The 16909-nt window shown below is 35.0% G+C and overlaps 1 protein-coding gene across 4 annotated transcripts in view; it reads left to right on the top strand.

Moving 5' to 3' along the window:
- TRAF3 (TNF receptor associated factor 3) overlaps positions 1-16507 on the top strand; it is an 85485-nt gene extending 68978 nt beyond the window's left edge. For all 4 annotated transcript variants that reach the window (XM_034418522.3, XM_034418523.3, XM_034418521.3 and 1 more), the window contains exons 9-13: positions 195-269; positions 3017-3109; positions 6323-6463; positions 9995-10169; positions 12380-16507. In XM_034418522.3, coding sequence (XP_034274413.1) covers positions 195-269; positions 3017-3109; positions 6323-6463; positions 9995-10169; positions 12380-12951 — 1056 coding nt within the window. In that variant the 3' untranslated portion in view covers positions 12952-16507. The remainder of the gene's footprint in view (positions 1-194; positions 270-3016; positions 3110-6322; positions 6464-9994; positions 10170-12379) is intronic.
- The last annotated feature ends 402 nt before the right edge of the window (positions 16508-16909 follow it).

The raw sequence follows: 16909 nt of genomic DNA, 5'->3' as shown, positions 1-16909 counted from the left end.
TGTTCCTGTGATTACATGTGTATGTGTATACTCTCAAGTACAACTGGAGGTAATATGAACACATGGTTTTAAAATAAAAATAAAACCAATCAACCACAATACAAACTTGTATTGCATCCCCTATATATTTTTAATCTTATTATGCATACATTTTCCATCCCCCCAAAAAAACTCACATTTTTTTCCTATTACAGTTGAATGCACATTTGTCAGAATGTATTAATGCCCCAAGTACCTGTAGTTTTAAGCGTTATGGCTGCACTTTTCAGGTCAGTATATAATGATTTATATACTTGATGAAAGTCTGCAATAAGAAAATATTATTAATAACTCTCTGGACTGGATTTGATGTCTCTTGTTATCCATGAAGAGAGAATGCATCCAGTTGCTTGAGTGATTAAAAGCTTCGTATTGGATTTACAGTAATGTCCTTTTTCTTTTCTTTTTTCATACTTTAGAAATTTAAATGGTTTCAAGAGTTTTGAATATCAAATTTAGAATATGCAAGACACATTTTTAAATTCAAGAAAGCAGACTGCAATTATTTCAGCTGTTTCAGCAATACATTTTTTTTCGTTAGAAAAGAAACATTTCAATTCTTCCTGTTTGAGTGGAATGAAATCCATAGCAGGCTAAAAACTTGTATAACTTCCGCTGTTGTGAATTTCGCTTGGATATGTATTCCACATAGATTCAGAATTTAGTGGAATGTGTTCAAGAAAACTAAACATATTAGTCCAGTACAAATCTGTTAGAAATATTATTGTAAGTGCTAACATACTTGTCTCTTTTGACAATGAGAATTAAATCGGCAAAAACAAATTAGTATAGTAGAAGATGGGCTTTTTTTTTTTAGCAAGGCTATGTTATTTTAAGTTGTGCAGTACATGTTTTTCTGTAAATTGCTTATTTGATATCAGTGTTAAGTTCCAACAAAAGAGCTATATTAAAAAGGATAAGGGTAAAGAGTAGCTCACTGAAATAAAATCCCTGCATGTTTTTTTTCTCTCTAATCTATCTTGTAGACGTGTGACCTGTGACTTAATTTTATTTATTTGAATATTAACTGCCCCTTTGAAAATCTAATGTTGAATCCACAAAATCCTTTGTCCCCCATAGTTTAACACTTTGCAATATTTTGGAAAAGAAGGGTAGTGTAATCCAAGTTCCATACAGAGCTATCATTCTCACTGTTTAAAATGGGGCTATATTTCCATGTAATGATGTTATAAGATCAGTAAGAAGTAACAAGACAAATAAACTATTTTCTTCTAAAAAAGTCTCTAGACACCAAATGGCAAATTAAATGGTTTGCATATAACACATTTGCTCTAAGAAGAAATAGACTCTCATGTTAGGATTGCTTCCTGTTCCTTCTTTATTTTTATGTTGTGTGTTTGAATATATATGTGTTTTACATATAGTTTGAATATATGAAACACAATGTACATATTGACATAAGGATACTACATTTGCAACTTATTCTACATAATAATACCTTTATCAAAATGACATGTGTACTAAAAATATGACAAAAAGGAATGGCAAATACAGTCTTTTCCTTAAGTACTCCATATTATAATTTCTTCTTCAATTATATAAGATGCAGAACTATATTGTGTCTACTATATTGTGTTCTGTACATTCTTTAGAGTAGGGAATTTTATTTTATTAAAGCAGGCAGTGCTGCTATTTCTGGGGGGTAGATGAATTGGGTCTGACTGTTTTCATTTCAGTCTATTCAGCTGAAACGGCATGTCTCTGTACAAAAGCATTTTGATAACCTAGAAATTTTGATCTAGTCCACCAAGTTTTGTTCCTGTGGAATTTTAATATAACTAAGAAAATGACTCCTACAACTGTTGCCCTCAAAACCACACTGTTGATAATATCCAACTGCCTGTCCTTTCTTTCTTCTGTCATGGATAGAAGGTAATTGAGTTGAAACTCAATTTTTATAACTTCATGGACATATCCATGTAGTTTTCTTAACAACAGTAGTGATATAATTTGCCATTGCCTTCTCCCTCCAAGCTTATAGGTCTCAGATCTGCTAGTGATCAGTAGCAGCCCATATGACCTTCACCAATCTTAACTGATTAATATTTTGAGATTGGTGCTGCCACAGAAATTTAAAATCATGCAGACATCTCAGAGCCAATAGTCTTGTCATATCATCACTCCATAATCAACTAGATTTTTCTAGAAAAAAAATCGTATTTTCCTTTTCTTCCACGGAAGGTGGTATAATTATCATTGATAACTTTATTAACTGTGAATTTGTCTAGACTCCTTTTATGTTGATGTCTGTCATATCATATAACTGTAGGTCTGTAAAACATTTTTGGTTTGTCTGATTGAATCTCTTGTAAATTATCTTGATTGGATAACTCCAGTTTTACTAGGATGAGAAAGAGAAAAATGTCATTTCCCTTATTCATTTCTATATAACCATGTACAAAGATGGAAGCACCAGCACCCATTATTTGGCTCTAATATAGGATGCTTTCCCAGGGGAGTTTGCTATAAAGATAAGGGAACTTAACATTTGCATGGTAAAACAGTGAAAGGAAGAGATGGTTTAATTGAGAATGAATGGATGGTCATGATTAATCCTTTAAAGAAAAAGGCAGAGTTTTTGCCACTTTTTGAGGTAATTATTTGCTATAGAGCAGCATTTGTGGAACATTTTACTGTTAAAAAATATACTGCGTAATCTTCAGTTAGATAAATGTTTCTGAAATGTGATTTGAAATAACGATAACATAGTTGTTACGTTTTAAAATTTTTAAGAAGAATTTTTGGTGCATCACTAATTATTAGAAAGTTGAATCTGTGTTGTTATTTGTACTGTTTTTTTTTTTTTTATTAAAATAGGTCTCCAGTAATATGTTTGAAAAATGCATCAGTCAGTGGGTTAATATATAATACTGTTCAATTGTAGATGGGCAAATGCTATACTTTAGTGTAGGTTTGCTAAGAAATGAAGCTGGCTAAAATATATTCTTTGTCACAGGGAACAAACCAGCAAGTTAAAGCACACGAAGCCACCTCAGCAGTGCAGCATGTAGACTTATTGAAAGAGTGGAGTAATTGTCTAGAAAATAAGGTACATCTCCTGCTCACATTATCTTTCATACTTAATATATTTTTATTAATGGAGCACAGGTAAAATTCTGGAATTTAGAGTGGTTATCTAAGTACTCTTCAGTTTTAAAGGCAATGAAATGACTTAAATTTAAGAGCAAATCCAAACCAAACTCATAGTTAAAAATAAACATTGAAGTAGTTTTTTCATGAATCAGTGGCATATTCATATTGTGTTTTTAGCTGGATGCTTCTCATAAAATATTTCCCATTGGGTTCATCTCATAAAGAAAGGAGTTGGGGACTTTTAATAATAGAGCTGAAGGCTTTTATCATTTACAACTGATTAACTATCTCTGACAGAGGCTGTGCCAGAAAATGTTACTGCATTTCTGGGTTTTTTTTATTGCTCATAGAACTGTAATGCATCATTCACAGAATTAATTTCTGTTATATTTTATTGCAAAGTAAGGTTTATTCTACTTGTTGGATCATGAAATTGTATACTTAAACTTATCTATAATAGTTCCAACTCCAGTCTTTTTCCTTCTTGTTCTTTCTTCTTTATTCCCCTTACATAACAAATATAATAATAAATATAGTACACTCCAGCATATACATTTTTAACATTAGACTTCCTGAAATATACATTATCAGTATTCCCATGTTATATAACAATGAAATAAACCCACCAGTCATGATGCTAGCTTTCTTGCATCCCAATAACAGAAGTCAGTATTTGCTATTGTAGCATTCAAGATGTTAGCTAAACCAATTTAATGTTTATTTGTACACTTCTCAAAATCATTAATGCCCTTGCAGATGTCTGAGATATTTGTGTGTGTTCTCACAATACCTTAAGTATTTCAGAGAGAAGGAATGAGCATCACTGCTGATACTGGAATTCTCTTTTCTACGCCATCTCTATCCCCAGAGAGGGAAATGCCAGAGAACATTCATGTTTTAGAGTTGTGCTTCTATTCTGTTATTTCTGATTAAATAGTTTGTCTGTGTTCCAAGAAAAACAGGCAAAATGGAGAGATGGCATAAGAGATCTTCTTCATGTACAATATTAACAATTCTTCTGGAATATTAACAATATTATGCAATATTAGTAATTCTTCTGGAAGTAGTCAAAGTTCTCAGCTATCTCACCAAAGTACAGTTTCTGTTCTAGTATTCTGTAAACCTAGAAGAATATCTCAGTAACATAATAGGAAATATATAAAAACACTGTTTTCTGTTCAAGGTGGCTCAAAGGTAGAAGTGATATCTAACACAGCTGTTCAGATGAAAGGCAAGTACATGGTTTAGAGTGCATGAGGATACCCCTGCCATATCCATCTGCAGTAGCTTAAAGCAGATTTATCTTTTCCCAGTAGTCCGTAGTTGTTCCTTCACAATCCTGAGAAAAGATGTGCTTAGTTTAAGGAGTTGCAGATACATATTCTGAAACGGTTTTTGTCTTTGAATCTCAAAAGAACAACCCTAGGATTTGACATACTTAACTTGCAATTAAACAATAGTTTCTTCAGAAACGTGGGGTTTGCCATTTTTGTTGGAAAACTGTTTCGTATGGGTAGAAACAAGTTACAAATTCAAGCCTTATTTTTTTCAGAAGTGTGATGCTAGTGCCTTGTTAAAAGAAAATTAGACTGGCTTTCAAGTGTCAATATTGAAAATCTAAAGTGAAATTTGAACCTGATTCTTATCTTTAATAAAGCTTTATGTAATATTTCTTTCAAAATACTTTTGTTTTGATTTAGTTATGTTGGATTTCAACTCCAAAATGATTCTCAGGTAACATGGTCTTTGATGAGAATTGGTCAAATATCTGGAAAGCACCAGTTTGGGAAAAATGTTATTATGTGAGAAGTTTGAAACATTCTGTTATCCGGGTTGTCTTAATAAATAGAAAGAATATGAAAAAAGACATAGGTTATTATGTTATGGTATTCTTATTTAGATTTAGATTCTAAGGGCCAGCTGTCCTAGGCAATAGAGTCCAGTAATCAGTAAAAAACATATGAAGGGCTACAGATTCCAGCACCATATTACATGCAACAAGTACCAATGCAGAATCTGAATATCTTTATATGCATCTTTTCTAAAATAGCCAGGAATCATCTCATCTCTTGCAAATTGTATTGCCTTTGATATTGTATTGTAGCTTTGTCATCTTAAACTAGAATATGTGAACAGGTATACTGGGTGTTCCCTGAGAGAATTCTAGGATAAACACTTATTCATAGAACTGAGATTAGCAGGGGAATTTAGTATGAATATAAAGCAGTACTTCTGGGATGGTGAATGCTACTTGTGGTGATACCACCTTGGAAGGTTACCTAATCTGCCTGAGGCTGGTTCTGAAATGGTAGGAAGTAAGATAAATAACGTTTTTAGAGTTTTGCTATGCCTGGGCATACATCTTCATTGTGTGTCTGTGTTTTTTAAAGTTCAACATTCTGCAAATACTGTTCGGGTTCCAGAGCAAGGTGTTGGGAGAGCATCCTCTTTAAAAAAAACAAAAACAAAGAAGGGTTAGTTGATCTTACACAGTTTAATTACTAATGGTAGAAAAATGAATGTTTGTCTATCTTGATGTATTTTTACTGTTATTGATAGTCAGGGCCAGATTGGATGGATCATAGATGCTTATCCTTAGCAGTTTTCAATAAGGTTTGCTTTACATGAACATTTTTCCTAGTTGCTCTCAGTTTCAAATATATAGAATGTGCCTTTGGCAAGACAAGAAGGCTGAATTCCAGATGCAAAATATTTTTAGGGACAGAAATACAGTGATGAACCATGTGCAAGTTCTCATGGGTGACACATGCTGTGAATAAAATATACTAGTTAGCCATCTTTTATGAAACTGTTCAAAAGTCTAGAAAGTTGGCTGAGAATTTTAAGGAAACAAAAGCATGGATTGATTACTTTCAGGGAATATCAACAAAGCTTTTCCCTCTTTCATTTTTTCCTTTGTGTGATTTCATTCATAAAATTATTACAGGCTGATTTTGGCTTTCATCACTTGTAGTTTCACTTAATTACTACATATATAATAGCTTCAGTCCTGGCCACAAAACACATCCCCAGTAGGTTTATTTTGTTTAAGAGACAAAGCAGGATGACACAATTATCCTCATCTTACTTCTTTTGTAATTCATTGACCATGAAAGATAGCTGAAGCTTTTCCACATTTGGAGAAATAATTTTAGGATTTTTTTTTCAGGTGGCCATGCTCCAAAATGAAAGTTTGGAAAAGAACAAGAGCATACAAACTTTACATAATCAAATTTGTAGCTTTGAAATAGAAATTGAGAGACAGAAGGAAATGCTGCGAAGTAATGAAACTAAAATACATCACTTGCAGGTAAGATTCTGGCTTTCCTTCTGTAAAAACAAAACAAAACCAGAAACCATCTCCTTAGGTATTGGTTTTCATGTTGAAGACTGGTCAAGTCTGCAAACTTAAACACTTCCCCAGGAATCCCCAGCAATGTAGATGCATGTTAATAGCTCCTTCTTGGTTATCTTGGTTGAAGTTATATGAAAACACACAAGTACAGCTTTTATGGTGAGAATGTATATCATTATTTGTAAATCCAAATGTGTTTAAATGTCACTTTTCTACCTCAAATAGCGGCATTCATATATTAATGTAAATTGTACACGTATACATGTTAGGCTGATGATTATTGTTTATGACTTTCTTTTTCCCAAAACAGTGGGTTAAAATAATAAAGGTACAGCTCTCTACATATTTTAGTACTGCAGAACTAATTGATTCTTTTTGTTAAAGAAAATACATTCTGGGCAACTTTTTTAAAATGTTTTTTTTGGGCAGAAAGACAGGGCATAGACCAATTTAGGTATGGCTGTGTGATTTAACAATCTATTTAGGTCATATTTTAGAGCAGTGGTGGTGAACATTTTAGACACTGAATGTCCAAGCTGCGCGGGTGCATGCCCAAACTAAAAGGTGCATGAGCGAATGCATGGACATGCGTGAATGTGCAAATGCGCAGACATGTACACATGTGCAGGCATGCGCAGCAGACACCCGAAAACCAGCTGGCCGGTGGGAAGTGAAGCATCCCAACACCAGCAGCGCAGCAAGAGGTAAGGTCTTTTTCTTTCGTGAGCTTTCGTTGTTTGCAGGGAAACAGAAGTTCATGAAAGAAACACCACGGAGATCTGACCTGGGGCGATAGTGCACATACCAGCAGAGTGGGCTCGGCATGCCACCTCTGGCATGCATGCCATAGGTTCACCATCATGGTTCTAGAGCAATTTTGTATCTTTTTAAAAAAATATGAGAAAATGCAATATTTTCACTGAATTTTCAAATGTTGTAATTATGGAAGGAAAGTCATTCTGAAATGCCACTGGGTTACAGTAGATACTTTTCAGTATGGTTTTTCCGTGTTACAATGAAACTGAAAGAATTTGAGAGCATCTTTCCTTTTTTTTAAATAATGGGTGAATAATTGAGAAAATATTGTCTATACCATTAACCCTAAATTTCACGATTTCTGCCTGAGCTTTGAGCTCGTGTGTGTGTGTGTGTGTGTGTGTGTGTGTACTAAAATTCCTCCTCACTGGCTTGTTTGAATTTACAAATAAAGCATAATGAAGCCACATAGAAGACAAAATGTTTCTTCTTGTTCTCCTTCTAGAGCAAGATGAAATTAACTATCCTGGCCAGTTATTTTGCAACTCATGGGTACAAAAATGAAATAAATGAATTGTTTGCTTAAAAATCTTAACCAAATATTAATATGGCCTGGAAATACTATAATTTGAAACTGATTAGGAGTTATCATTAGTGGTGGGAACTGATAAAGAATGATTCAGAAATCACTTGCAATTTTCTTTTGCCTGTTGTAATAATATAGATCCCATAGAGAACATTATAGCTGGAGTAAATATTCTATTTAAGTTGGGTTTGAATAGTAATACTTGTCACTTCAAATTCTGTGATTGCAATTGCTTCCAGTTAAAATTTTTGCTTTTTCAAATTGTATGGGGCAATGTATTGTATTAGAAAATACAATAGAGCTGTGGTAGTGCAGTGGTTAAAATGCAGTATTGTAGCCTAACTCTACTCATACCTTGGAATTTGATCCTGATGGGGCTCAAGGTTGACTCAGCCTTCCATCCTTCCAAGGTTGGTAAAATGAGGACCTGGATTGTTGCAGGCAATACGCTGACACCGTAAATCACTTAGAGACTGCTGTATAGCACCATAGAGTGATATATAAGTAAGGTGCAAAAGTCCTATTGATATGCCTTGTCCCACTAAACACTAGGAATCGGACCTTCTTTCTGGTTGCATAATACATTTATATTTTGCAGTGATGGAGCTAGTACAGTTGGAGAGTAACAGAGACCAAGCTTTGTAGTGATTTTTCACCCCAAGATTTTACTCAGTCACATACTGTATTTTCCGGCGTATAAGACGACTGGGCGTATAAGACGACCCCCCACTTTTCCTGTTAAAATATAGGGTTTGGGATATACTCGCCGTATAAGACTACCCCTCTTTCAACGCACACCAAATAAAAATTAAAAAAACATCAACTGGATCACCCAGAATGTAAAAGCAGCTGTGCTAGACCCAAAATGGCCCCTGCAACAAGCAGGAACCTCACACAGCCACAACAAGCCCAAAAAACAACTTTCACACTTTATACACACACAACACAACACAGCTGGCTCACCCACAATGTAAAAGCAGCTGTGCTAGACCCAGAATGGCCCCTGCAACAAGCAGGAACCTCACACAGCCACAAAAAGCCCCCAAAAACAACTTTCACACTTTACACACACAAAATTCCACATACAGCTTTGTGAGATTTTGTGTGTTTGTGTAGTTAGAGTGAAACACTACAGAAACACACTAAATCTCAGAAAACTGCACAAATATTATTTTATTTTATTTTATTTTTATTTTTATATGAAAGCTAAATTTAAAACTTCCTAAACTTTAAATGGCTAGGTCTAAAAAAGAACAACTAAAAAAAACCCCAATTAACTATTTTTTAAAGTTCCCAAAGGGGGAAAAAACTTACCCAATAGAACAGGGGTCTCCAACCTTGGCAACTTTAAGACTTGTAGACTTCAACTCCCAGAATTCCTCAGCCAGCTTTGCTTTGCTGGCTGAGGAATTCTGGGAGTTGAAGTCCACAACTCCCTGCCTGCTTGATTGCAGGCAGGGAGTTGCTTGCTGATGGAATGGATTCAGGCAAACGAAGCAAGGCAAGTGTTGCGACTAGCAGCTAAGGTAAGCAAGCTGGAGAGGGAAAACTTTTTTCCTTTTACATGGCTCTGGCGATCCCAGCTGAGTTGCCTGATTAGCAGGCAACTCAGCTGGGATGGTCAGAGCTTGCCTCATCAGAGCCTTTCGGGCTGGTCTTCCTGGTTACAGGAGAATGACATCTGGCGTATAAGACAACCCCCGACTTTTGAGAAGATTTTAATGTGTTAAAAAGTTGTCTTATACACCGGAAAATACGGTACTTGCTATTTCTCACATCTCTGTTGATTTTGCCTGGCCAAAAAGAATATAGCAATATATTTCTTTTTCACATTGCAACTGTAATAGTAGTATTGTGCTACACAAATGTTTCAGTAAACTTCCTTCCACAACTAAATGGATGCCAAAGATATTTGTTTGTTCAAAATCGATTGAAAAGACTTGTCCAGATTTGTAAGTTTCCTTAAATTTTATTTTCACTTAATTGTTTTGCATTTAATAAGGTTTATTAGATGGGTAAGTACCAGAGTATGGCACTAGGCAGTCATGTCTGGTTTATTTGAAATTCTTATATAATTACTATGTAATTACTATTATTTTCCTTGAGGTTCTTCTATATTTATGCAATTTACTTTTTTCTAAAAGCGGGTAATAGATAGTCAAGCTGAGAAGCTGAAAGAACTAGACAAGGAGATTCGACCTTTCCGACAGAACTGGGAAGAAGCAGACAGCATGAAGAGTAGTGTTGAGTCCCTCCAGAATAGGGTGACTGAATTGGAAAGCATTGATAAAAATACTGGACAAGGAGCTAGAAATACAGGTAAGTTTGAACATGAGATGGTGAAGGAATGGCAGATTCTGGCAAATTAGACATTCTGAAATGCGGCTGCCCTGTAACCTCTTGCAAGATATCTATTTATTTAACCTGATTCTTTTATTAATTTGCATAATGTTTATTTTAGAGTGTTTATGCTGCTAAATCAACTGAGGCATTGTCCTGTCAAGCCCCATTAGAGCAAAGTGGTATATATAGTTTGCTAAGAGCCACATAATTGATAATGCTATGAGTTACCTTTTGATTGTTTAGGGGGGAAAAGGGTTTTCAGAATTCCAAAGGAGTTTCATTTCTTGAACTACAGTATATAAAGTATGTATTCAGAAAACGAATAGCAATTGTCTTCTAAAGGAAGAAGAAAACCGTATTTAATTACATTATATTTGGCTTGATACATTCCCCATTTATAGCTTGAGGTTACTTCTACTATAAGGCTTAACATCATACATGTTTAGTTCAGAGGAATCTTTCTTCTGAGCAGCACAATGGGATCAGATAAAATAAAAAGGTCATTGCCTCATTTGAATGAAGCAATAAAGCCACCAATTAGCAGTATGACATGTACTTTTCTAAGAGGCTCACACAATACTGTTTAGTCAATTGAAAGACAAATTAGCATATAAAAGGATTGCCATCTGTTAAAGCACCTTGAATTACTCTTCATTCATTACAGAGCAGTACTATAGTCATTCAGAGCTTGAAGTTCAGGTAGGATTCTCCTTGCTTCTGCTGGTGATTGAAATTTCACAAGCTCCCATCCCAAAAAGAGGAAAGTGACTCTGGTAAGCATGGAGAATTAATTTACTGAGGAGAATTCTGAGAGAGATTAAAGCCCCCTATAATACTAAAAAAAAATTCAACTAGAGCAGTAGAACATTTAAACCACAGAAAATATGATTTCAGTTTCTGCATATGTATGCAAATATACCTGCACACACCTATCTCCCCCACATATACAAATTTGTATTTACCTTTGGAGTATCTTTCCTCAACATGGTTGTGTCACTGAGCTTGGAGATCCAGATGGGGTCTATGACAATTTGCCCTGGCAAACACACCACAGCTAACTTGCCACTGCCAATTCACCACAGAATAACTCACTGCAGGACTAATATCAAAGAAACAGTGGACTCGAATCATTAAAGAAAGGATGCAAAACGAGAGACAGAATAAAATGTGAATGACAAAAATTAGAATATTTTCTAATTTATTTTAAATAATTAAATTGAATTGTTAGATTGTCCCACATGAGTTGTTCTGTGGCAAATTGGCTGTGGTGAGTTGGCCACAGGGAGTTCGCTGTGGCAAGTAAAACTGGAGCAAGTTGGCTTCAGCAAGTTGTCCCATTCCATCCAGATGTGTGGTAGAGGCTGTGATGTGGCATTGATTTGTTTGCTGGTTCTTTTGGGGGTTTTTTTAACTTTAGTTGCTGATTACTTATTTAATTCAACTTCTATGGTCATCTCAGTCAATGACTCTGGGCAGCTTGCCATTCAATATATATAATTGTTATCTTATTTTATGGTGTTTTTCAATGCTGTTAGCTGCCCAGAATCATTCATTTGAGATGGGTGGCCAAATAAATTGAAATAAAAAGTATAAGTACATGAACAGTCAATACTTAGTCACGCTGCAGGAAGGAAGCCTTTTATTTGTGTAATTTTGCAGATGTGTGATTGATTCACAAAATTATTTCTGAAGACTCTTATTTAATGTGATCAAAGTATTAATTTGAAGATGTTTTTCACTAATTTCACCCTAAGCTTTTTGCATGTTTTATACTATGGAAACATCTTTTGCAAAGATCCAACAAGTTTGGGTGTTCTTCGCACTGAATTCTCAAGTATATATAGTTATTTATTGTTAAGTAACTGCCTTGGTCAGCTACCATTCACAAATACGATGGTAATAAAATATTAATTTTGCAACCAATACATACACTGATGACCAAATTCTGTGTTTCTGATACTGCCCGCTGGAGTGAGAATAACACTGGTGTAGCTGTACAAGAGAACTTTATTTGAATTAGATGGCAGCAACCAGTAATCTTTGCAGCAAGGCTCACATGTTCACTTAGCGATCATATTGCTTAAAGACCTGGTGGGTGTAAATGAAGAAAGAAGTGCGGCACAATGGGAAAATCCATTTGTCATTTTTTAAAATTTAAAAAAGTCCCTTGTTTGTTTTCTTTCTAGGTCTTCTAGAATCACAGTTATCTAGGCATGATCAAATGCTAAGTGTTCATGACATCCGTCTGGCTGACATGGACCTCCGATTTCAAGTCCTGGAAACAGCAAGTTACAATGGAGTATTAATCTGGAAAATTCGAGATTATAAACGTCGAAAGCAAGAGGCTGTTATGGGGAAGACTTTGTCCTTATATAGCCAACCATTTTATACAGGATACTTTGGCTATAAGATGTGTGCCAGGGTTTACCTCAATGGAGATGGGATGGGCAAAGGGACGCACTTGTCTTTGTTCTTTGTTATAATGCGGGGAGAATATGATGCATTGCTTCCTTGGCCATTCAAGCAAAAGGTCACCCTTATGTTGATGGATCAAGGACCTTCTCGGCGCCACTTAGGAGATGCATTCAAGCCAGACCCCAACAGCAGTAGTTTCAAGAAACCCACTGGGGAAATGAATATTGCATCTGGTTGTCCAGTCTTTGTTGCACAAACTGTTCTAGAAAATGGAACATATATTAAAGATGATACTATTTTTATTAAAGTCATAGTGGATACTTCGGATCTACCAGACCCCTGACATATAGCAGAAAGGCAGATTCAACAGAAGACAACTCCATTTGGGGCTCTTTTTTATATCTGTCTTCAATGAGAGGTCCTTAAAGCTCAGAGAGGACCACTTTATGTTAACAGAGGAAGAGTTTGGAGGTATAACTTGCATAGGGTCCAATGGCAAACATAGCAACCCATTAAGAAACCATAACTGTGGTGTATTTTCTAAACTAATAGGAACACTTCAAGTTCTGACAAGTTACTTAATCCTCATGAAGACAAAGATCACTGTCAGAAAAGCTTTTTGTAATTTATTGACAATAATTTGGGAGAGGAAAAAAAAGTATCATGCTGAATACGACATCAGACTTTACTTTCATTTTAACTAGAAAATAAAAGTTCACATGTGGGTTAGCTAGAAACTGTCAGCATGTTAAGTAAAAAAAAATTATGAAGTATTGTTGCAGTTAAAGATATTATTACTTTGAACATCTAAGTGCAATGTTGTCTGAAATACAGTATATTGTCTATTTTTAAGGCCTCATCTGGTCTCTGTTTTAAAAATTACTTTGTCAGAAGACCTTGACAAAAATGTCTAGATCTTCTTAAAAGTGTCTAAATCAGAGTCATATTTTTGTTTAGAGTTCTATTAATTGCTACAGAAAACATTTTATTTTAAAACTGTTGATAGACTGATATTTCTTGGAAGAAAAAAAAGATCAAATGCAGGTTATCACTTGTGATATGAAAAGAAACTATTCAATACTGCTGTTATTTCTCTTTAGAAATGTAAACCTACAATATATGTCGTAGTTAATGACACTATTTCAAAATTAAGAAAAAAAATCACTCATGGATGCTGTGCATCATTATCAGATTTATAATTTTCACCCTAAAATAGGGCATTTGTTGAACTTTGGAGTTCTAAATGGAATCCTGTATGTTTTTAAAGTTCTGCCTCATGCGCTCAGACCAAGCTCTATAAAATAGATGTGTGTATATAAACATATTATATTATATTTTTTGCTAAAGCATAAATGTGCAACATATTTTTTGGGTTTGAGAGGAGGCGTAGTGCTGAGTAATACCTATATGGGAAACTGCTAATTAATCCTCTAGGTAGAAATTTTTTCTACCGTTTCTTACAGAGGATATCCGTTAGGAGAAAGCAGTGTCTTAATGGAAATACGGTGGCGTGCATGCATTCATGTGCCTTAGCTGTGACGTGCTGCTTTATAGCTCATAGTTTTGTATTCTGACTTTAATTTCAGATTCTTAGAATACTTGTTTTAACTGGACTTTAGGCATAATGTGCTGACTGATCTGTAAAACCCACCAATATTTTGCAGCATACAAAAATGGAAACCCAGATGTGTGTCTGGCTTGCCAGTGTTTCCATCAATGAAATACTACTTATTCAGGTGCTATATTTTTGTTCACAGTGCTCCTATGGAGCTAAGACTTCTGACAGTGCCCCTTCCCTTCAGTTTCCAAAGCAGTAGTGAAACTGCTGCAAGATAAAATGCCTCAAAGTAGCAGAGCTAATCATTTCAATTTGGCTCAATTCAGAATTGTGAGAGAATAGATTTGCTAGCCAATTCACAGTGATGGTTTTCTGGCAAACTGACACCTATCCCTGCAGGGAAACCCACAGGAGCCTCCTACTTAAACAACTACCTGAGCTTTACTAGAAAGCATTCTCCAGCCTTTAAATCATGCTGATTGCAACCCACAGAATTTACTGACTTCTGTTTTAATAGTCCTTTGTGAGACTAGTAAGTCTAATGGCATAGCTTGAGCGTACACCAACCATGTGGGTGCTGCTTAATTGCATGGGTGCTGTGTAACCTGAATGCTCCCCTAGAACAAACTGATGTGGACCTGGAAAAAGGAATTGTGTGGCCTGTTGTCTAGCCAGTGATGTTACATCCATTGAGCTTTCCTCTTAGGTTGGGCATTATAGACAGAGTTCATGTCTAGGACTCAGTTGAATTGTCATGTTTCATTGTTGTGTTTCTTGCCCTTGCCATTGGTCTTTATGGCTGTGCCTTCCTACCCAGTGCCTGCAAGAGGTATTTTTCTGTTAATAAATATACAGTGCATGCTGAGTGGTTTTCATGGGTTTTCAAGCCACCTGCTTGAATAGGGCCTGCTATTTGGCAGCCAGAGCATTTTGTAGCAATATGTCTTCCTATTCTTGCCTTCCATTATTCAGGTACTGTATTCTGTCTTTCTTATGGTTCTTAGGTGTCAACTGGTACAAATCAATGTAAGAAGGCAAGCGTTACCATTCTAGTTCTGATACAAAAGGAAGACTTCTTACTCAAGATCTATATGCCACAGTTTTACGCAGGCTGATGTAAACCCATCACCTTTTCTTAGGGGAAAGAATTAACCTGGCTTCTCATACTATTCTAATAGTCATGAGTATAGGTAGCTGAGCTTTTGTATATGCATTACAGAATTTTACTGAAAACAGGATTCCCTAGTGAAGATGTCCAAAGGGCTCAGTACCCATAGCTTCTGCATCATGCAGTTAATGTCCAATTGAAATGTGTTAATTGTGTTCTAAAAATCTAGACTGTTCTAATCTGGCATTGTTCTTTCAAAAATAACCCTTATTCCAAAAACATCTGAAAATACAAATTGAGTAAAAAAAAAATCAATTCTAATTCTTTTTCTTAAATCTACAAATTGCCAATAACAATTTTGGCTTATATATTCCAATTACTCTGATGTGCAACAGTTTGAAAGCTTTTTTAAAATATATATGTACACATTTAAAACACAAATTACTTGACTTCTCTTATTGGGCTATAAAATTAGAACTTGTGCACTTTATTAAAATTTCCTTGTTAATAAATAAGACCAGATATCAGCATATTTACGGCAGCTGTTATGGCTCCATTGCTGTAGCTATTTTTCCCACCATTATGTGAAGTTTTTCTTCTTGCCACACTCCTGTAGATTAATGCAAATGCTGGAATCTCTGCTGCAGAGTCTGATAGCTGATAAAAATAACTTGTTTCCCCAAAGCACAAAAGAATAAGCTCATGGTTCTTTTTTAAACCAGCACCCAGAAAGTAGGAGCATGAGGGATGAGAAAACTCCCATTCAAAACAAAACATACTGTTCAGAAGATTAACTTGAGGTTATCTTCTCATATATTTTGGTGTTGTCTTTTAGAAACAAATGCTTTCTTCTTCAAAATGATCCAATTTTAATGCTGTGAACATACTCTTTGTCATCCACTTTGGCTCACTAATGCTTTTAATATAGCACAGCAAGCTAGCTAGACAATTATTGACAAAATTATTTAGTTCAGACAACCTTAACATGTTCTGAAGTAAGTTTTGTAGGATGGCTGTAAAGTTACATGTTCTTGATGATAACACATTCTTTGATAAAGATATTTATTCAAAAAGACTGAAAGAACGATAGCTTATATAGTATGTATCTCTAGTACTCTTCACAGGATGTTTGTTTAGTCTATCATGAATAGCCCCAGTTTGTGGAAGAAATTGTATCCTGAAATGTAGATACAGTAAATTGAATATGACATATAAATAGGATTAGAATTTGCATTTATATGATTTACTTTATTTTATGTATTTTACCTCCCTTAAGATTATAAAAGTATTTGTCCACATTAACCCAATCCATATAGAGGATATATAATTTAAATTATAATAAAACATAACAAATATTGCTGCAAAATATCACCAAGTTGTTTTGATTGCCAAAAGTTAACCCATTTAAAAATTAAAATTATTTCAAAAACCAATTTTTAATTTTGTAAATTTTTTATGGAAAGTGATTCTATAGTGGGAAGAAGAAAAGTCCAGTCACTGCCCCAAATAATAACTTTCATGATTGATTTGATCATATAAGCTTATATCATTGCTTGGCCCTGATTTATGTTGAGATAGGGCAGAAGAGAAGATGCCTGCCTACAAAACCAGCCATCTTGATATCTTATCTGAAGT

The sequence above is a fragment of the Pantherophis guttatus genome, chromosome 1 (genome assembly GCF_059756535.1).
Source record: "Pantherophis guttatus breed Tessera chromosome 1, ASM5975653v1, whole genome shotgun sequence".
In the NCBI taxonomy this organism is placed as follows: domain Eukaryota; kingdom Metazoa; phylum Chordata; class Lepidosauria; order Squamata; family Colubridae; genus Pantherophis; species Pantherophis guttatus.
The sequence above is the reverse complement of the archived record's forward strand: the minus strand, read 5'-3'. Positions and strand labels throughout refer to the sequence as shown.